At 40.2% G+C, this 21,816-nt stretch overlaps 2 protein-coding genes across 2 annotated transcripts in view; one reads left to right on the plus strand and one right to left on the minus strand.

Annotated features, from left to right (window-relative positions):
- The first annotated feature begins 1,898 nt into the window (after positions 1-1,898).
- On the plus strand, positions 1,899-16,786 carry hs3st3l (heparan sulfate (glucosamine) 3-O-sulfotransferase 3-like). Its single transcript, XM_084938385.1, has 3 exons — positions 1,899-2,717; positions 14,547-14,776; positions 15,233-16,786. Exons 1-3 carry the CDS (start codon positions 2,215-2,217, stop codon positions 15,619-15,621), a joined length of 1,122 nt encoding a protein of 373 aa, XP_084794511.1. The 5' UTR covers positions 1,899-2,214; the 3' UTR covers positions 15,622-16,786.
- A 200-nt stretch (positions 16,787-16,986) lies between these two features.
- Positions 16,987-21,816, minus strand: part of gsg1l2b (gsg1-like 2b) — a 28,434-nt gene continuing 23,604 nt past the window's right edge. Inside the window, exon 5 of the mRNA XM_084938386.1 lies at positions 16,987-19,734. Within this exon, the coding sequence (XP_084794512.1) occupies positions 19,434-19,734 (301 nt within the window). The 3' untranslated portion in view covers positions 16,987-19,433. The remainder of the gene's footprint in view (positions 19,735-21,816) is intronic.

Below are 21,816 nucleotides of genomic sequence, written 5' to 3' on the forward strand. Positions count from 1 at the left end.
TCACCCAGGAAGTAACAAATGAAGCCAGAACAACATCTAAACACCTGCAAACACTGCTTGTCTGAGTTGTGATACAAGAAAGAGAATGGGCAAAAATGGGGGAGTTCCAGGGCAAAAACCACTGCTGACCAAAAAGAACTCAAAAGCTCATCTCAAATTTGCCAAAAAAAGGCATTGATGATCTCAGTGAAATGTGGTGGTGATAGTGTAAAGGCCTGGGGCTGCTTTGCTTCTTCAGAACCTGGATCACTTGTTGGAATTGGTGGAACCATGAATTCTGCTCGCTGACAGAAAATCCAGACAACCTTCGACCCCCCCCCCCCCCCCCCCCCCCCCCAAAAAAAAAAAAAAAAGACTGTGGAGTGGTCTAGTCAAAATCCAGACTTAAATCAGATTGAAATACTTTGACTTGACCTTAAACTGGTCATTCATGCTCTTAAAACCCTCCAGTGTGGGTAAATTAAACAATTCAACAAAAGCATGGACCAAAGATTCCTCCCCAGTGATGTCAAACACTCACTGCCAGTCACTGCAAATACTTCATTGTTTTTTGTAGCACAGCCAGTTAGGTTGGCATTTACTTTCTCACATAGGGCCAGGTGGGTTTGGACATTTTTTCCCTTAATAAATTAAATGATCACTTAAAAAAACCAACATTTTATATTTGCTTGGGTTATCTTTGTCTAATATTAAATTTTGTTTTATGATCTGATACATTTAAATGAGGCAAATATGCAAAAACCACAAAAAAATCCTAAAAAATCAGGAATGGGGCAATACTTTTTCACGACACTTCAGCTTGTCACAATACTTTCTTATGAATAAATGTATCACTATAATAAATAGAAGTATGATTATGGCTAAATAACATAAAGTTTATCTTGCTGTAAATAGATGGTGGCTTTTATTAATCTATGCAGGACAATGCAGTGGTTTTATGGCATGGGTCACATCTGCTATGGGATAATGACAGGGGTAAGCCAAATGGAACATGAAGTATGTGCTTATTTGTGTGGGTAAGTGAACGTGTGCGTGTATGTGTGTGTGTGCATGTGTGCACACGCGCTGTGCAAGTGTGGTTGGGAGGGGGAATAATGACTCTCCTATGAGCTATTACCCCTACCTTAGCTCCGCTCTCTGCAATAATAAAAGCCAACATTGCAGAGCTCCCTAACAGGAGACTGCAACTCAACACACTCCTGATGCCAGTGATAAAGCGTTCACTTTTGACATGCAAACCTTTTTCCTGGATCAAAAATAAGTACGCTTTTCGATTCATGTATCAATACCATTTGTCAATAGTTTGGGAGTTTATCATGTAAGGGATCAGAACAGAATCACTGCATCCTACACAGAAAACAAGGTTTCAAGGCATTTCTGAATGATTCACTGTGGGCTAACAGTCTGTCATTTGAGGTCAGTCGGCTAACTATTGGCGGCTGTACTACATCTAAAACTGTCTGACCCTTAAGCCAATTATGCCATAGGTTTTACAGTGCAGAGTTTCAGCTCTAAGTACGATAAATCCAGATCCAAATGACACCAATACTTCTTTGGGGATCCATCAGAAGAGTTTTCCATCTATACAAATATGCAATGGAGAGAGATGATGATACTTGATGCGCTGATTTGTGGCATAAAGTCCCAGAAATTAACCATTTCTTTTGATAATAATAATTACTGAACATGTGAGGTGATCTTTTTCTTTAATAACTTATATAAGTCTTCCCCAAATAAATAATACTGTAATTAAAAGAGCCCCAAGCCATAACCCCGCAATCAAAGGTATCTGAGGGAAAAGAGAGAGAGAAAACTGTGGACGCGAATCCCCTTAGGATAAGCCGTGGTAGAGAGACGCAGAGTAATCCAGTGAAGTGGGGAGAGAGAGAGAGAGAGAGAGAGAGAGAGAGACCCGCTGCAGCGAGGCTGGGATATCAGAGCGTTATTAGTTCCCCTAGGTTGCCAGGGTGGGTGAGTAAGTGGGCGCATATCCTGGATGTCACGTAAACACTAGTTCCAGTGATTTACTGAGTTTGAGCGGCTTTCTGGTTCGAAGAGTTCTCAATATGCTCCAAACACGCGACGTGAACGAGCAGGAGAGCAGCGGAGCGGACTGACAGAGACTCTCCAAGAGTTCGCGGGATGTTCATGGCGTTAGGATGTGAGCTGAACTTGTGGTAGAATGGCCCATTATCACACATGGGCCTGTGAGGAATGGCAACTTTTTACCACCACCACCACCACTACAACCATCATCATCACCACCACCCTCCGAACACGGACCTGCGGCGGCTTTTCCACCGGCTCACCATCGCGTCCTCGCTGAGCATCCTCTGCTTTTCATTGGTCTACTTCCTCACTGGATGCTGCGAGTCGGAACTGACAGAAAACTCTGAAATAAAGTCGCCCACGAGCGAATTCCTCGTGTCGGGGTCAGGATGGCCGCACGAGAGAAACGGAACCAGTTTTGCCAAAGAGAGTGTCACCGCAGCTGGAGAAGGCGCATTCGGCAGCGAGCATCCCGAGCTGGAGGCGAACAGCTCCGGGAAAGAGTGGACAGCCACTCGGAGGTTACCCCAGGCGCTGATCATAGGGGTTAAAAAAGGAGGCACCCGAGCACTGCTGGAGTTTCTGCGGCTCCATCCAGACATCCGCGCCCTGGGGTCTGAGCCGCACTTCTTCGACCGGCATTACGCACGGGGATTGGACTGGTACAGGTACGCGCACTTTACGCACAGAATCCAGCTCACCAGAAGTGCTGAACGTACTTTAGTTTTTGCATGAGTTGCTCTTTGTTTTATTTTTCCTTTACAAAGTTTATCCTAAGAAGATGTGTCTTACAGAAATCTGTATTTTTTAAAAGAGAAAACCAAAATGCTACAGTGCCCTAATGATTCTTGTCATTTAAATGACACAAATGATTCAAGTATTAGGTTTCTGTATTACATTCGAGAGCCAATTAGCAACCGCCAGCTTCATCTTGTGTACCCAAACACATCTACTGCTATTCCGAAGAGGTTTAGGTGACAGTCAAAGAGAATTTGCCATCTGGCTATGCCAATCTGTGCATGCGTACACGTGTGTACTTGCCATACTTGCTGTGTGCATGCATACGTGCCTGTTTGTTTGTAGGGCTGCAGAGAAAGAGAGCAGAGGCCTCCCAGACTGACTTCTCACAGAGCAGCAAAGTAATCATCTCTGGAGCCAGAGCCAGATGTTACTGTTGTCATGTGGCTCAGTTCTTGGGCTGTTTCATGACAACTTGGAAACACACACACACACACACACACACACACACACACACACACACACACACACACACACTCTCTCTCTCTCTCTCTCTCTCTCTCTCTCTCTCTCTTTCTCTCTTCTAGGTCCAATTCAAGTTACTTAGACCTGGTAGAGGGGACTTTGAGGGAAAAAAAGTTCCCAACAGATGCTGGATTACACATTTTTGATTTTCATTCTGCTTTTCGAACTGTGCCTCCTGTAAGCCTGTGCACCCACAGACCCGCAAACTGCTCCAAATATGACAGATTAAAACTGTATCCAAATCTGGATACAGTGTTGCATGCTGTTAACCAGCTTACAGTATATTACAGGGGCTCAATAATGGCTCTCATTGGCCTGGATCTGGGAGCCTGTTTGATACGTCAGCAGCAATTTAACCTATGACTCAGAGAGATAAAGTGAGAGAAGTAATATCTGCTTCCTGGGCAGTGTTTTTACATTGATGTGATCACATGCAAAGACAGGAAAACACACCACAGCCACCATCATGTCAAAAACTGTGGGATGTAAACATAATGAGAAAATTCCACAAATCTGGAAGTACTGAGAAAGCCACAGAGGCCTCATCTGTCTGCCTACATGTCTGCTCTGTGTGAGAGTGTGTATGTGTCTGTGTGTGCCACAAGATTATGTGTATGTGACACCAGATTGTCACATCTTACCCTCAGACCAGATGGGCCTCGCTGCATGTTGGGCCACTTGACATCACTGTCAGCTCTGTCAATTGACCTCTGACTCTAGGTCACTTTACGCTGAGAGTTAATGATGTGTTCACACCACTTCATAACAAGCAGTTCACAAAGGACAAAGGACACGGACCCCTTTGTTTCTGGTTATTGAAAAAATTCTTAAATTATTATTGTTTTTATTTGTATTTTCTAATGTTGATTTAAAAAAGACTGCCGTTCAAGAAGTTATACTCTCTCTCTCTCTCTCTCTCTCTCTATATATATATATATATATATATATATATATATATAATCATGTGAACAAAAGCCTTTCTAGTGAGAGTCTGGGACCTCCTATTAGTCCTATCACTGCAAAGAAAACAGTTTAGTCACACTGCTGAGCTATTTCTCACAAAATGAAAGCCAATCTATCATGAAGGTCAAAGCTGAGCTGTAGAGGAAACTTTTCGGCATCATAAGAGAAACACAGCACTCAAAAAAATTACATTTATTTGATATCTGCTGTAAGACCGGGCAGCATGGTAGTGTGGAAGTTAGCCCTGTTGCCTCACAGCAAGAAGGTCCTGAGTTTGACTCCACTGTTCTGTGTGGAGTTTGCATGTTCTCTGTGTTTCATGTGTGTTCTCTCCAAGTATTCCAGCTTCCTCCCACGGTACAAAGACATGCAATTAGTCAGGTTAGGTTAACTGGTCATTCTAAATGGCCCATAAGCAAATGGTTGTCTGTCTCAATGTGTTAGCCCTGGCTGGGAGCCTAACACATAGAGTGTACCCTACTTCTTGCCCTATGGTAGCTGGGATAGGCTCCAGCCCCCCACAACCACAAGGATGGATGGATGAATTCTAACAAAGAAGTAAATATTGCCAAAAGCTTTAAAAACTTTATTTTGGGGCAAAGTTACCAAAGTTTTTTTTTTCAGATTTGACTGGTCTTTCATACATTTTTTATGTGTCAGTGAAGTTAAAGCTATTATAGAGAATGCTCAAAAACAAACTGAGTAAATGGGTGCATAGAAGTATTAAAGATGGCTGCCAAGTTATGAGACTTACTTCTGGAGTGACCACAAATTGCTTCCTTAGCTACTGGTCACACAATCATTATTATTATTAGGTATTTCTTGACAATTGAAAGTAAAGTTATTCTTGTTTCTGTGCAAGTTTGAAGGAACTTAATACATAAATTACAAAATATCTTTAAAAAGGCATCCCAATTTTTTTTTAAACAAAATGTAGCTGATTTCGTTTTGCTTCTCTTCTATAATTTATGTGTGAGATGTAAATACCAGAACATATTTTTGAGGGGGGCTAGCTTACAAGTAGTCTTATTATTGTTATTTTTTTTTTTCGATTAAAAACTTGAACCAAAGATGGAGTTTGTATAATGCAAACATACAAGCTAGCAACAAGTATAAACAGAAATAGTCTACTCAAAAATGCAGATTTTCAAGACAAAGCTTAGTTGTGATAACATTAAACCTGAATAATAATTTTACAGTTTACTTTCCCTTTAAAAAAGTCTGGCTAACCTGTAGCTAGACACAGCTCTCTGTGAATAGTATTCATGGCCATTGATCAATGGTCTTTGATCAGTAGTTGTTGATCAATGGTCACAGTAAAGATCAAGAAACTGACCTCACAGCCCATTGTTCCTTCAGTTGTACCAGCTTCAGTCATTATGCAAATATGCTGTTTATAGTGTCGGAGAAACCTGCAGTCAGCTGAGACTGAAGAAGTCACCTGGATGATGACGAAACATTTCTCCCACTGAAAACGCCACGTGCAGACGAACAGAATCAGCCTTTTGGGAGCTAACCTGTAGGTTTGTCAGGCTGCTCATATTCTGTGCCACGTTCCAAAATATCAATAATTATAGCTTTGCAATGTTTTGCAAATGAACTATAGCTTAGAGAATACAAATAAGACTCAGCATCAACTTTTGGAAATAAGACTCATGTTGTAATAAATGAGAATGAGGCATAAGGCAAAAATGCACTTTTTCTAACAGATGGTTAATGGAGGGTCAGCTTCAGTGCTTACTTTGTCAACATGACATTTTTGTGTAGATACTTTTTGTTTTTTGTTTTTTTTCAGTTTAAATTAAAGAGGATGAGATATAGTGTATCTTCTTTAGAATCACCCCGTCTTCCATTTGGCAGTAAAATAACATTTAGCTTCCCCAGGACTAGTGAGATCAGAGTCCTTGACAAAGATCCACTAATGGCGTTGAAGCAGAGATTGGATCTGGAAGAGCGCTGCGATGGGCCCTGAGATGGACTGGAAGTTTCCTCCTTACTGTGGTGCCTGGGATCGATAGCGCTATCTCCTCGCTCTGACCTTGGGTTGACTCCAGCGTTAGAGCAGTTAGCTTTGGTCAGCTCGGCTTCTGTTACAATTAGCAGGAAGCTTTCTCCTACATTGGCATAACCACCCCCCTCCCTCCCTCTCTCGCATAGGCACACAGGGGTCATGTTACTCATAGCTTTTTTCTCTCCAAGCAACTCCGGACGAACCCATTAAAATTGCTCAGCTAGCAATTCACATTCTCCCTCATGATGCTTTCTTATTGAAAGATGGCATGACTGGCGGATGGAGAGCAAAAAAAGGAGGGGGTGGATGAGGAAGAGATAAGGCTTGGGTGAGCTGGAGGTTAAAGGGTGAAGCCAGTGTTACCGCAGCCTCACACATCTCTGCTGACCTTTGCTTCAACCCAGGGGACTGTTATCAGAGCTGGGCTCGTGTGTGTCTGTGTGTGTCTGTGTGTTTGTGTATCTTTGGGTTTGGCTATAGACATTCTGTCCTCCAGACAGCTGAGCTGGTTGTATTTCGTTCCTGAGGTACAGTGAGATTTATCAATATTATTGATTCTGATTTACTGGCAGTAAAAAATGTGACTCTTTTAATAAAAAGCAGCTGTATGCTTTGTGGTTGGAGGCCCATGGATAGCCATAGATAGTATAGACGATGAATGTAGCTTCCATATTTGTAAAGTAAAGCCAACATATATGCGTGAAAAAACTGCACCTGTGACACTTTTTGATTGCTAAAAAAACCCCAGTTTTGCTGCAACAGTCTGTTGTAAAATGGTCCTCAGATATCAGCTCTGTGAGCTTAGTAAACACATTTCTGAGCATATCCAGTTTCACAACACTACGATGGTGAGAAGCATGCAGCTCAGGGCTTTACAACAACCAGTGGCAGATGTCATGGAGGCTACTACCTGTCTAGCTAGCTAGCCTACTAGCTAGCCAGCTAACTGCATATAAAAGATGGATCATTAGTGTTTTGATTGCAGAAATGGTCGATTTCTGGAGTAAAAACTGGCTGTATTTGGCTGAGAGAGATGTGTGTTATCTGTTAGGCATTCACAAGCAGTCAGGTGCAGTGCAAATAGACACGAAGGTCAAAGTCAATAATTCAAATTAGCAGAGCTGAGGCAGACAGCTGCAGTTTAAAAGTGTAAAGGAGAGATCACCCAGACTACAGCTATTATAACGTGGAGAGCTGTTTAATTATTTATTTATTTATTGGTTCCATGGTTGAAAAAAGTTTTTTAATACTGTAAAGTTGGGCATTTTAACATGTGATTTTATGGGAGGGGTTTATCTAACTGCTATCTGAGACAGCCTCATGTGACCACTAGAGGAGCTGCAGACAGTGTTGCCAACTCCTCAGTAAGGAAAATAGCTATTGGCTGTCCTAAAAGTCGCAATTAGTCGCTAAATGACATCATCACCTAATTTGTATAATTGGTCATGCTAATGTAATTGTAACCTGCGTTGTTGGAGAGAGAAATAACATCGTGGAAGAGACATAAAGTGAGTAAAAAACGTCCTAAATGCATTTAGAATTTATTTAGAACTACAAATTAAATTTCTTTTAGCAATTATTGTTTTTGTTTTTTTTTAATGTCACAATTCCAACCCTGCTCCTTTACCCGGGCTTGGACCGGCAAAAGTGACCCGAAATAGGCACTCTGGTGGAGTTACTTTGTGTGTGTGTTTATAAGTAGTTTTAAACCTTGTGATCCACAAAACAGCATAACAGTAAAAAAAGAACTGACTGCGTTACAGTCAGTGTGGGAGCAGCGGCTTCGCTCATGCGCGATTCATTTGCAGTTTGGACGCATAGGTGTGAACATCTTCTGCCCTGATAGCAGTGGGGGGAGGTCTATCCTCTGCCCGTGAGCACTTTGGCACGGGTGAGGTGGCCACGCCAGTACCCGCTGCTTGTTCAGAGTAAGAGCGATACGCGCTTTCACGTCAAAAAGTCGTCATAAATAAGTCTCCAATAACACCAGAAAAAGTCGCCAGATTTGTCGCTAGTCGCTTTTTAGAAAAAAAAGTCGCTAAGGGGGTCTGAAAACTGGCTAAATATAGCGACAAAGTCGCTAAGTTGGCAACACTGGCTGCAGATTCTGGCATGTCAGTGTTAGCATCTTTTTCCAGGTGTGGAGGCAGTTTCTTGTTCCGTACACACCAACTTACCTTGGCATAAATCTATGGAAGCCCGTTTCCGCCACAAAAAAAAAAAAAAGGATCCATAACTCAAAATTTCGAGTTATTTTCTCGAAATTCCAAGTTATTTTCTCAAAATTTCGAGTTACTTTCTTGAAATTTCGACATATTAACTCGAAATTTCGATTTATTAACTCAAAATTTTGAGAAAAGTAACTTGAAATTTCAAGTTAGCGCTGCCAATCAGTAATCTACGTGAATGACGTCATTTCCTTGTTACCCGGAAGCTGAAGCCCTCAGCTACAAATGCTACAGCTAAGCTACCGGTATTACATCCAGTCGTGAATGCACAGATTGCTGAGTGTTTTCAGCCTGGCTTCACAAATGATGAAATCCCTGTGTTATTAGCTGAATCACATGGTGTTACTATCAGCAAACGTACTCGCGAAAGCGCCAATTTGTTGGGATCCGTTTTTGAGTGCGCGTTCCTCTGCGCCATATGCTTCCGGGTAACAAGAAAGCGACCTCATTCACGTATATTTTTGATTGGCAGAGCTAACTCGAAATTTTGAGAAAAGTAACTCGAAATTTTGAGTTATATTTCTCGAAATTTCGAGTTATGGATACTAGCTTTTTTGTTTTTATTTAGTGGCGGAAACGGGCTTCCATATAAATCTACAAGTTCCTGAAAATTGATTAAAAAAACCACCCAAAAAAACCTTTAAGTTTATGGAGCAGTGTGAAATCCTAAAGTTCTGCTTTATTTGTAGTTACTTTAAGTTTAGTCTTCAGAGGTGAATGTTAGATTCTTCCTGAGCCTCACAGATAATTTATTTTTCACTACCTCAACCTGAAATTTATGCTTAGCATCAAATAAGCCAATAACATTTTAAGATATTTAAAGGCTAAATCTTTATGTATTTTTATGTATTTAAACAAGACCAATTTCACTGAAACTTTTTTAAAACATAAAACTATTTGTTGAAATCTGTTCCATAAATAAATAAATAAAAATCAATGTTTTAATGCTCCATTATTTTACTTTTTTCCCCCAAACTGGTATTTTTTTTTTCACCAGCACTGATATCAGGAGTTTGATTTAATAGTAAGCTGTTAAAACTACACTGACTGAGAGGTTTTCTAATGCTGTGGGAGACCTACTGGGACTTTTAATTGCAATCCAGGATCAGCTGCTCTGATGGCACCGGTGCATTTGCAATTAATCCTGAACTCGTTAAGGGATGCTTTTAAATTCATACCAATACACTGCTGAGTTTGTCTGCAATGACACAACACATGGTGTTACTTTTGTTTTTTGTGTATGCGTAGTAGAAAATAATTATCATGTAAATAACACAAGAACAGTTGCCTAAACATTTGATGTCCAGCAGGAGTTAGAGGGAAACATGAAACCGAAGTTTTTAAATGAATCTGATCTGATTTTTTGATATTCTTTGGTAATATTTCACACACACACACACACACACACACACACACACACACACACATTTGTGTGCATATGTGTGTGTATAATTTTGATAAATTGTTATGAAACAACACACTAAAGTATGAAGTAATTAAAGCTATACTTGATTTTGGTGGCTTTGTGTAACTGGGGTTCAGGTGTGATCTCTCTGTTCCTCGTACTGTACAGGAGGTAATCACCATAAGGCCTAGACGGGTGGGGCGATCTGGCTCTCATTAGGGTACTCCCCCGGGGTTTGGAAAGCAAAGGCTGGGGGTGGTCTGGGCCCCTCTATGATGGATGTCTCCTGGAAGTGGACAGGGCACATCCACAATAGACCGACCACTTAATGGTCCCCCATACAGAGGAAATGGATGAATGGTCCCTCAAAAACACAGTCATGCATATGTACAAACACAAAAATACACGCCCAAATCTCATATTTGACTCATAAGCAGGCAGCCAGGTGTGTATAATGAATTCCGCCAATATGTTGCTGCTCCTTAAATGGCTATTGCTTCCTCCTTGGATCAAACATCAAAGATTAACAGACCACTTTTTCATTCTTTGATCCAGCACACCCTCAAATCCTCAGATTCTTTGCTGCATATTTCCTGCTATACATGATGAAGAATGCAATTGCTTCACATTTATTAACACACACACACACACACACACACACACACACACACACACACACACACACACACACACACACACACACACACACACACACACACACATCACATGACACAGTATGCTACTGATGAGCCTCTAGAGGGTCCTGGCTCCTTTAGTCTCCACCTGCTTCTCTTGGTCCCAGCTGAGACCCAACGCTGCATTACCAGTTGTACTCCATCCCTTTACATTCACACCAGCACCCCCTCACTTCCCACCCCATCATAACATTCACCCCAGGTCATGTCATCCCTACTGCCACTGGCTAAGCACCATTCGCACCCACCTACACGTAGTAACCACTAAGCCCCTACAGGATCAGCAGCCATTGGCCTTGGCTGGCCTGCAGTAATTCACCAGGGAGGTGTGCAGAAATATTGGAAATCAGGAGACAAAAGAGTGATTCCTCAAAGGAAAAGGGGCTCATTGTAAGCGGCCGGATAATCCACATGTTCATCTTCCTGGATGTTTGATCTCGCGCTCAGGAGTAAATGAGCAATGAGCGGTAAAAGGATGCAGCTAAAACAGGACCTTCAAAACTGCCAATTTATTAAGCTTTGTTGGGGGGGCATTTTCTCTGTAACACATGGTGTCTCCAGGCAGTTCTATTCGCCTGCCAGTGAACACAAGAGGTTAATACTTCAGGGTACTTAAGTTATACTTAATTGGGAATAATATTTCTTCACATAATGTTCTTCACGAGCAGTCATGCAGAACTACATGTAAAAAGCGGACTTTTTAAAAATACACTTGTAATATTTAATTTAGTTTGTTACTGTTGTTACTGTCTTGGAGGAACTGTGACCACATCATTTCCTTCTGATTATTCATTTATTTTTCATACCAATAACAAGTAAATATAAAACAACACATACTATAGTTTTTTCCTAGCAAAATTACTTTTTTTTGATCCTGCCCAGTCAGCACCACTTCAACCAGTGACATTGTTTCTGATTGTTGCATACCTTTATTCAGGTATAAAATGGAACTGAAGCCGGAGTCACATCTCCAAGAGCACAAAGTTCCCCATGCCAAAAGTACGATGAAGCCATATTTAGTTATCAGAAAAAACGAATGGCTATTTTGTCAATCAATTAGTGTGTCTGTGCTAACCTCATTGCAGAAGCATATTTGGAATACATCTTATCTTTTGATGGTGCTCTTAGGAGCAGTAATTAGCTCTTTGTGCTTAGGTAATGGTATGGGGGCTCTTGGCTCTCAGGCTATTCACAGACAGATTGCTAATGGAGGTGCGTTTGTAACCACTCCCATCATTCCTTCATCAGTCACCCACCCCTTTCATTTAAAACACTCTAGCAAATGCTCTGGCACACACACACACACACACACACGATCTTTTAAAGGGTCTGGTAAAAATCCACTACACCCACCATTTATGTCTTCAGAGCATTTGTGTGTGTGTGTAGGATGTTTTTTTTTTTTTTTTAAATTGTCTTTTTCTCTGTGTGTGTGTGTTAGACTGTGAGAAATTGGTCCACAGGGAGACCAGAAGCATGACAGCAAATGCTTGACTAATGAGTGAATAATGAGTGTATGTTTGTGTTTTGCAGAATGTGTGTGTGTGTGTGTGTTTATGGGGCCATGTAACAGACTGTACGGCTCCTCCTGTCTAGGGTATTGGAGTTAAAAGGGAAGTCTTCAGGCTAAGTGGTGGTGAGCACTGCCTCACACTGATCAGATCAAATCAAATCGCTCTGAGTGTGTTTGTGAAACTCCTAGAAGTAGGGCCGTGTGGTGGGTAGTAGGTGGATGTATTGACAGGTTGCAGGTGCGACTGAAGCCTGACTGAGCTGACAGGTAGAACATCAATTGATCAGCAGTGTTTCTCTTTCTCTTTATCCTCTTTTTGAAAAAAAAAGTATCTTCTTCTTATTATTAAGGTATTATTTATGAGAACATTTTTATTGATTCTGTTTTCTGATACAGCCTTTAAATAGGAGGCTGCATCACACACACACACACACACACACGCACACACACACACGCACACACACACACACACACACACACACACACACACACACACACACACACACACACAGTGAAGATACCTTATTACTTATGATTTGTTTCCATTTTGACAGAGAGGGATGAACCAGTGATAAACCAAAGACCTTGTATTTAGCAAAAGTGAACAACTTAAGGCAGCAGTAATCAGTCAGAATACTTTACAATTGTCATCTTGAGGTGCTTTATATGGTAAAATAAAAACAATAATATATTAGAGAGAAACACATCAATTAGAACATTACTTAAGGATTTGGCAACAGTGGGAACAAAGAACTCCTTTTTAATAGGTACAAATGTGAGAAGCAGAAAAATACGACCAGTTTCCAAAAGTTCTGTGGAGCATTTTAGTTTTTCTGAATACCATCACTAAACAGGTTTATAGTGTTAGTGACATTTATGACATGACATGAATCTGGTGTATGTAGCAAAGCATTTAAAAGCAGCCAGTGATCCTATATGCCTAAATTATATAGCACATAATAGCATTGTGGATATTAGTAGCAGTCAAATTATGAACAGAATTCTTCATTCTGAATCTCAACTAAAGCTACAAGAAAAGTTTTGTTAAGAGAATACAGAATCCTAATTTAAGGTGATATACAGTAGGATTAGCCATAACAACTTCCCATCTTTATTTATTATTTATTTATTTATTATTATTTATCTATTTTTTTTATTATTATTTCTAATAAATCTGTTTCTATTATTTACATTTTATTCTCGGATTCTTCTTGAGTAGCTTTGCATCATCATTTCAAAATAATCCTAATTTACTGAATACTGGCCCTTTGTGCAGTATCTTAGTTGATCCATTATCTGAAACAAGCCTTTTTAGCTTTAAAACGGCTTTTGTCTGATTGGCTGTTCTATTTCTCAAAGGTGCCCAAAATAACTAACTGAATAATTGATAATGGAAATAAAAACACATAAAAAGGTTAAATCAATTTTATCTTTGCCAAATTTGTTGTGATGTTTTTATCATGGAAACTGACTGTTAGTCATCTTACTGCTAAATGAGACCATTTAAGGTCTACTAATATTCAGTATCATCAAATATAGAGGCTGTCTTTACATTTCATGCAAAGATTAAATTATAACAGGACACCTTGTCCATTGGGGTCTTTTTGGAAACAAATTAGATTTTCCTAAATACGCTGAAACCCTGTGTTTGCCTTAACTACCTATTTAGAATCAGCTCTTTAGCTGACAACGTAACACCAGCTGAAATGCTGATTCAGAGCTGCTTATGATCGTTCCACTGTGGCTGCTTGTGTTTGGTCAGCCAGTCAGGTGTGTGGCAGGTGTGTTAGCTGATGTCCCTGAATCCCCAGACAGTCCTTTGGGGCCTCTGGAGTCTTTTATCTCTAAATGAGTCCCATCTGCTGGGCTTCTGCTGCGGAGGTGGAGGTGAACAGAGTGAGATGCATTCAAGGAAATCTGTTTTACGTACCTGCCTCTTTGTCTGGTTCACAGAAGAAATCTTGCTCGGATACTCTCATGTGATGTGTGTCAAAATGATTAATAGGGTCATATGAGGGAATGTGTAGAGACCTTTGTGATTACTATAGCGATTTTCAAGAAAATACCTATATGTATCCATATGTGCAGATACATGTTTTAACCCCATGTTGCCAGCCTTAATGCTAAAGCCTAAGCAATTATAATTAGATTAAAGACATTAAAAAGGCACAAGGATATAATTTCAAATGCTGAACTAGTCATTTAAAACCTTTATTTTTACTCTTTAAATAGTCACATGTTAGACAAAATCTCACATGGTGTATAATGAAGAAAATGTACTAACATTAAAAAACATCGATCCATCATTTTTCCAGTGGAGTAATTCCTCCATATACACGCATTTCATACCAGCCTCAATCTTTTGCAAGGATTTATGTTTCTGACTTGTGTAAATTCATCTGCTTACTTTCATGTGCAGAAGTATAATGCCTAAAGCCCTGGATGGCCAGATTGTTATGGAGAAGACGCCTCGTTACTTTGTTACCGTGGAAACACCAGCGCGAGTCCATGCCATGTCTAAAGATGTGAAGCTGATCGTAGTCGTCCGTGACCCTGTGACCCGAGCCATATCTGACTACACACAGATAATCTCCAAGACCCCAAACATCCCCGCCTTTGAGAGTCTAGCCTTCAAGAACCAAACCACAGGTACAGATACAACTAAATGCAAGGATTTGATTGCACTTCTATTATGGGGTTTTTTCAGTTTGCCCAGTATTAAGTCAGCTATGCATAGCATCTCTAACTTTATGAGTCAGAGATTAGTTTAATTTCCAGACAGCTCCACTATCTGTAGGCATTTGCAAATGCTGCCACAAGCTGCACCAATTTAATAGTTGTAACAATTAGCATTTATTTACACCTGCCAAAGTGTTTTACATCCAACATTTTGACAATGAGAAGTTTCCTGTTTCCTTACTAGGAGCTTGGCATGCTTGGTATTTACAAGATATCAGCATTCATCTTGGTTCTAGTGATATAGATGATTGGTGTGGGGTCAAAAAGTGAACACAGTGGGCGAAATCCTCATCATCCTTATCTAGGAGTAAAGATGACATAAATCACATGCATTGCTCTCTCTGCCTCCTGTGCCTTTGTCTCTAGGTCAGATCGACTCTCTGTGGAGCCCGCTGTGGATCGGTCTGTATGCCCAACACATGGAGCGTTGGCTGGCCTGGTTCCCCAGAAATCAGATCCATCTGGTCAGCGGGGAACGGCTCATCTCAGACCCAGCCGGGGAACTGGGCAAAGTCCAGGACTTTCTGGGCCTCCAGAGGATTGTCACAGACAAGCACTTCTACTTCAACAAAACTAAAGGCTTCCCCTGCCTCAAGAAGCCGGAGGGAAGTAGTAAACCGCACTGCCTGGGCAAGACAAAAGGGAGGACGCACGCCTCCATCAACCCAGAGGTGATTCAGAGACTGAGGGATTTCTACAAGCCTCACAACCAGCGCTTCTATCAGATGGCAGGACAGGACTTTGGATGGCAGTGACCCTTTGACGGGGTGGAATTTGAGGCTTTTTGTTGGCACTGTTTTGAATAGACGCCTGTGCTAACATGCCATCTGATTGAGACAAATGCAGCGCCTCAGAGTGCAGAAGAGAGAGCCAGTTATCTGCTTATGACCAGCCAAGCAGCACTGCAGAGACTTTGTTAATAAAAACCCTGTGTCAATCCATTCAACTCTACCAATCAATCACCTTATGTTTGAAAGACAGCCGTGTCTTTTTCTATACGACAGATTGCTCAAAGTGGTTAACATTTATGTGTAAAGGTGGTCATGAGAATGTGGTTGCTGTAAGTTGTGGCTGTATAATTGTAGAACAGTGAAAACACTGTAGCTTTTAGTGTCTCTGCAGTTTAATCCCGGTGCTCAGTAGACTGTACAAGGAACTCAAGATCTGATGCATTTTCACCCTCCTCAATTTCCATAACTTTCTCTTTCGACCTGTTTGTTTTCTAATCTTGCTGGTTAAGAATTTAAGAGCAATCAGTGCCTACATGTTGAGCACCATCCTCCAAGCATTGTTTCTGAAATAAAGCGGGATGAATCTTTTATGCGGCGAGCAGCAGAAGGGTGAGCAAGAGAATCTTTGTATGAGCTCAGATTTGACTGAGTGGTTTTGTATTCTTGAATAATGAATGCGGATAAATGGATGTAGGGGAAGCGGTGTGGATCGCTTGCCGCTTGGCACATTTATGTGAAGGATTTAAGTTCGTATCCCGCTGCAAAACCAGCATCCTGTGCTGCACCTTGAACAAGGTAAAGGGAACCACTGGAGGACAACAGAAACAAGACAAGTTAAATGAATGCACAGAGGTTCGACCCGCCGATGAGCCATTTCAGTGGACTTTGATGTACGAAGCTTTTCCGCTTCTGCTTACAGGGTTGTCAGTTTTCAGTTTGCATGTATTTGCACTTGTATGAAAGCATAAAAAAGACACCTATTTTTCAGCAAAGATTTCTTTCCCACAGCTCTTCTTGCTCATTGTTTTCTGTTGCTATAAGCTCTTACTGAGCTCGAATGACAAATGATTGAATTTCTATTGAATGGCATTAGTGCAATTGCTTTGCAAATGTAAGGGCTGCAGATTGCCTCGGTGGTAAGATTCAAAAAGTCTGGTGGTATCTGTAATAAAGTGAAACAATACTTTAATGTCTGAACACTCACGAGTGTGGTTACTGAGTTGGACTACAAGGGTGACTGAGTTCAATCTTTTGATTAAAAAACATCTTTATGTGTGCGTGTGTATGGGGGCAGTGTTGGCTCGCCAATTTCTGCTAATTTCAAAGTTAGGCAACACCGCCATCTTGTGGTGAAAGCAAGGAACTGTGGGGTTAAAGCCCAGCAGAAAATATGATAAAAACAACTTCTTTATTATGACATATGCTCCTTGATTGCCTCAAATTAAATCTTTCCATAAAAACGTATTATTCATATTAACATATTAAGCTTAAAACAATTATCCACAAAAAAGCAACTAATGAACACTACACAAAAAATGCCACTGTAAATAAGTCATGACATACTCGTAAAAACACAACAATCCATGCTTCAGCGTATACTGCAACCTAGGAGAGTCAAAGATAATTTAAACTCAAGAAGAATAAGCTGTCAGGTCATCTACGTTTACATTTCACTTTAAACTGAACAAATAAATAAGGTACACAAAGATATACTTTGAAATGCACTTAAATGACTGTAAGTAGCAACAATCCCAGTGTGTCAATACAAGAAAAATACCCCCATCATCAAGTAAATATTAACACAGAGAGCTTCAAAAGATGCGCGGTTCTCTCGCTGATGGGTTTTGGCAGTTTGCACAGACAGCTACATGTTTCCTCTAAAGCAGTTACTTTTTCAGAGAAACAGCACTGCCCTTATTCATATGTTGTGAGCACAGAGCATGCTGCGTGAGCGGAGGCATGCTGCTGGAAGTAAAGGCACTCAGCGTGGCCTGCAGGCATCCTCCACCCCCAGAACCTTCTTGCTATACACCTTAAAATCATCTTTTGTTTCCATGTGTTAGACAGAGCAATGCTGCTGCAGTTCCTCAATCGTGGTCGTACTTCTCGGTTCTAAAGACCTAATGCAGTGTGTTTGATGCCACTAAATCCCATTTGGTTTACATGTTTAGTTAGGTGTGAGGCAGTGTATCAATATATGGATACTGTCGGTCCAGCAATGTCTATTTACAGCTGAGTGAGTCATGGACACACGCAGCTTTAGCAACTTTGTACACCTTCATCAATAGTTAAACTTTAAAATTCAGCAACCCAAGATTCTTTACGCCTCACTGAACTAATTGTAGATGTTGGAGAAGCGATCAGATCACTGTCCTTTCTATGGAGCTTTTCTCTTGGCTTTTGTTAGGTTCCTCAGCTTCACCTATTCTTATTTATACTAACGGCCACCATGGGGTGACTCCTACATGGAAAATAAGAACGACTGAAGAGTGGCCTCTGTACAGCCAATGAGGAAAATGTATCCTATTTCTCAGATGATTTACAACTAGAGTAAACATCTCTGTAATGTTGCTAGTTTCAATAGATGATGATATTTAAAAAAAAAAAAGTCGCATTTAAAATAAAGTAGACAGTTTATATGCTTTGGTGCACAGCTAACCTTCATCCAGTGTCTTCAGGTTCTCATCAAATCTGAACCATGCTTGTTACGCCCCCTGTTATGCCAAAACACTTAGGATTTCAAAACATTATGATGGCTATGTCTATCTTTTATGAACGGGGAAGAACGACTGTGGTGGGCTCAGCGACTAGAAGTACTAGACATGGAAGGAGCTACATGTACCACTTGAGCATCGGTGTATGCAGAAGTATCCTAGTTATGTTTTGTACATGTTTTGGTTTCAGAAATCTGGATAAGGCTATAACCCAGTTTTAACGGGACAGCTATGTAGGTTATAGGGGGCTTGATTAGCTTTAAACAGTTGGCCTGAACCAACTGGATCCCTGTAGAGTCTTTTATGTATCATGTTCTGAATTTTATCAGAACCAGGAAAAGACTCCAAATCAAATTTCCATGTACATTTGATGAGTTCTGAGGTAATAAACAATCACTGTGATCACTGAGATCATTGCTGAGGAGACGGCAAACCTTCATTTTGAATTTTACAGTAGTGTAATTAGCTTCAATGGTACATTTACTGTATATTGACAGTATATTTGTTGATATTTGATATTTGATATTTTCTAACAAAAGATGATATGATGATCTGAAAATGCAAGTTAGTTTTTTTTAATTGACTTTTTATTCAAAGTAAGGTAAATAGTCTTCCTGTTAATAATAATAATTGTTGTTGTAACCTTGCTATTGATGCATGAATATAAAACTAAAACTGGATTTTTTAAGGATGTGTAAAAAAAACCCAAACCTTTAAATCTTCTGCCTTAAATATGAAGTTATTATGCTGAAAATATGTAACATCCTGCTGTGCTTTTATGGTTTTGGGTTCATGGCTGTCATCACCCGTCAGCAAGTATCTGTTGAACACAGTGAAAAACTTGAAATTAAACATCCTGTTGTAGTTCTCAGGAATGGTGAAGACCAAACAACAGCTAAAATGAAAGCAAATGCCAGAGTTATGTTTATCAAGTGACCAGAAATATGCTTCCAAATTAGTGCTCTGATTTACGAATGCTAAATGTTGAACATTTTGGATAATCACTTAAAATCCCCAGAGGTCTCAATCATGATCTCATTATCCTTAAAGTATTTACATCCTTGTAAGACACTGGACATGACAGTGACAGAATCATGTTTCAAAATGCTACACGCTGCTTGTCTAGCAGTATTCCTCTCCCTGTGGATCTGGCAGGTCATTGAGGTCTAAGAAGATGGAGGTGTTGGACAGCTTGCGTCCATCTGACGACAGGTCGAGCAGTTCCTCGGCAGTGCTCGGCACAGAGCTGATGTACATGTCCCACACCTGCTCCGGAGAGTCCAGCTCCAACAGCTTCTGCTTGATCTTCAGGTTCTTCTCAATGTTCCTGCGCTTGTGCTTGAACTCCAGGATGGTTTTGGTGTAGCGGTTGATGGTGGTGACTGAGGATGCCATGCAGGCCGTGAAGGAGCTCCATGCCAAACTAAGGAAAGAAACGGAAACACCATGAACTCCTTCATTTGCTCCATATTCAACACCCTTTGTTCAGTTTTCTATCCTTTACACAACCTGAGCTAATCCTCTGATATACTAACATTTAAATCGTGGCCACTCCCAATAAAAATGTCACATTCTTCAACTCTGGCACCTCCACTTCCCTACTTTAAATACTGATAGCAAACTAGATATATAAAAAAAAAAAATGCATCCTCAAGTGAAAACATTCATAGAAACATGAAAAAATGATTTTGAAAACTTTATCTTGATAGAAAGTCTCTTTTATATAATGATCAAAACAAAAAAAAGCCTCTTTCCTCCAAAATTCAGACTACTGAAAACAGGTTGTCATATTATTTTGATATCTTGGGAAAACAGTTACTTTGTGACAACATAAAATGCTGCCAAGGTAATTTTTTTTGTCACGATCAAGTAATAATAATTATTTGATAAGTAAACAAAGGGGTTGCTTTGATTAGGGATCAGAAGACAAACAATAGCTAAAAAAAATATACACGCCTGTTTAGATAAGTTATGAATTTTACAGCAGCATATTACACGTGTGCACTATTGTTTAAAAGTTGCTATTCACACATTTATAGACTAAAAGACTATCTAAATCCGTTTTAATGACAGCACACTATGAACTTTTTAGCATAACGAATGGGTTTTCTGGTACAGAGAGGTGAGTCAGTAAGAGTAGATTGCATATACAACAATGGCTACCTCACAAAAACCATGTTTATAGATACAGATTAAATACAACGAGGGAAGGGCAATCAGGAACAGGTGACTTTAAAGGTGCAGTATGTACAATCTCACCAGTAGACGGACTGGTGCTTATATCGCACTTTTCTACTTTAAGCGCTTCACACAACTTGCCTCATTCACCCCGTCACACCCATTCATACGAACACTTTTCTATGTTTTTCCTATGCAGGTGCCTTTTATCAAACATTCACAGTCTGAATGGATGCATCAGAGAGCAACTTCAGGTTAGCATTTTTAGCACTGGAACAGACAGGGATCAAACCAACAACCTTCTAATTAGTAGGTGTGCTACTCTACTGCCTGAGCTACAGCCTCCCCAACAGATGTCAAAAGACTGCAGACTGCAGTCAACTGAATCCTGTTTTGTTATCCCACTCAATTCAAGTTCATAAATCTCAGCTACACTGGCCACTGTCGGACAAAAAACTCTGTAGGACTGCTGGTCATCTGCAGTAAGTGTAGGGTGTCATTCTACTGTTTAGCTCAGCTGTCTGGCACAAGCTGGCACAATATTAGCTTAAAACCAGCTGCTGTTTTTGTTGAGCTGGCTCATTGTCCAGTGAGTAAGTAATTGCGACAATATTGAGACTAAATAAGCATATTTCTGAACCTTTTCATGCGTTAGAGCCCCGACTTCAGTTGAGGAGATGAAGCTTAAATTTAATAAAAACTACTGAAAATCCATGGATTAAGTTGACTTTTAAAATTTGGGAAACAGTAATAAAAGAATATAAACTAGAAGAGGATATAGCAGTTCTTAAGTGGTGTGCATATGACACACATTTTGCTCCAAATAAATTGGACACCAGATTCAAAGATTGGACATATAAAGGATTAACAGCTTTATGTATGGTAATGGAGGAAGGGAGACTAATTAGTTTTGATAAAATGAAAGATAAATATTCATTAGAAACACAGGATTTTTATAGATATCTACAGATGAGGCATTTTGTCAATAAAACGATAAAAGCTAAGGCTGAATTAAGTAAACAGCTGCTAGACGTATTTAAAAGGGCATATAGTTCAAATAAAAATAGAGGTATTATAGGTGACCTCTATAAAGGATTAACAAATATGAAATTACACTCAACCTTGTATATCAAAACAAAATGGGAAATGGAGGGAGGAACAGAGATAAAGGAGGAAGAATGGACAACAATATGGGCATATCAATGGAAATGTAGCAGCTCACAGAGCTGGAGGGAATTTGGGTGGAAATGCCTGATAAGATATTTTATTACACCTCACCAAAAATCTCACTATGAAGGTAACCCTCCCGCTTGCTGGAGAAATTGTG

Source organism: Perissodus microlepis, chromosome 8 (genome assembly GCF_051167445.1).
Source record: "Perissodus microlepis isolate ML-2025 ecotype Zambia chromosome 8, ASM5116744v1, whole genome shotgun sequence".
Lineage (NCBI taxonomy): Eukaryota > Metazoa > Chordata > Actinopteri > Cichliformes > Cichlidae > Perissodus > Perissodus microlepis.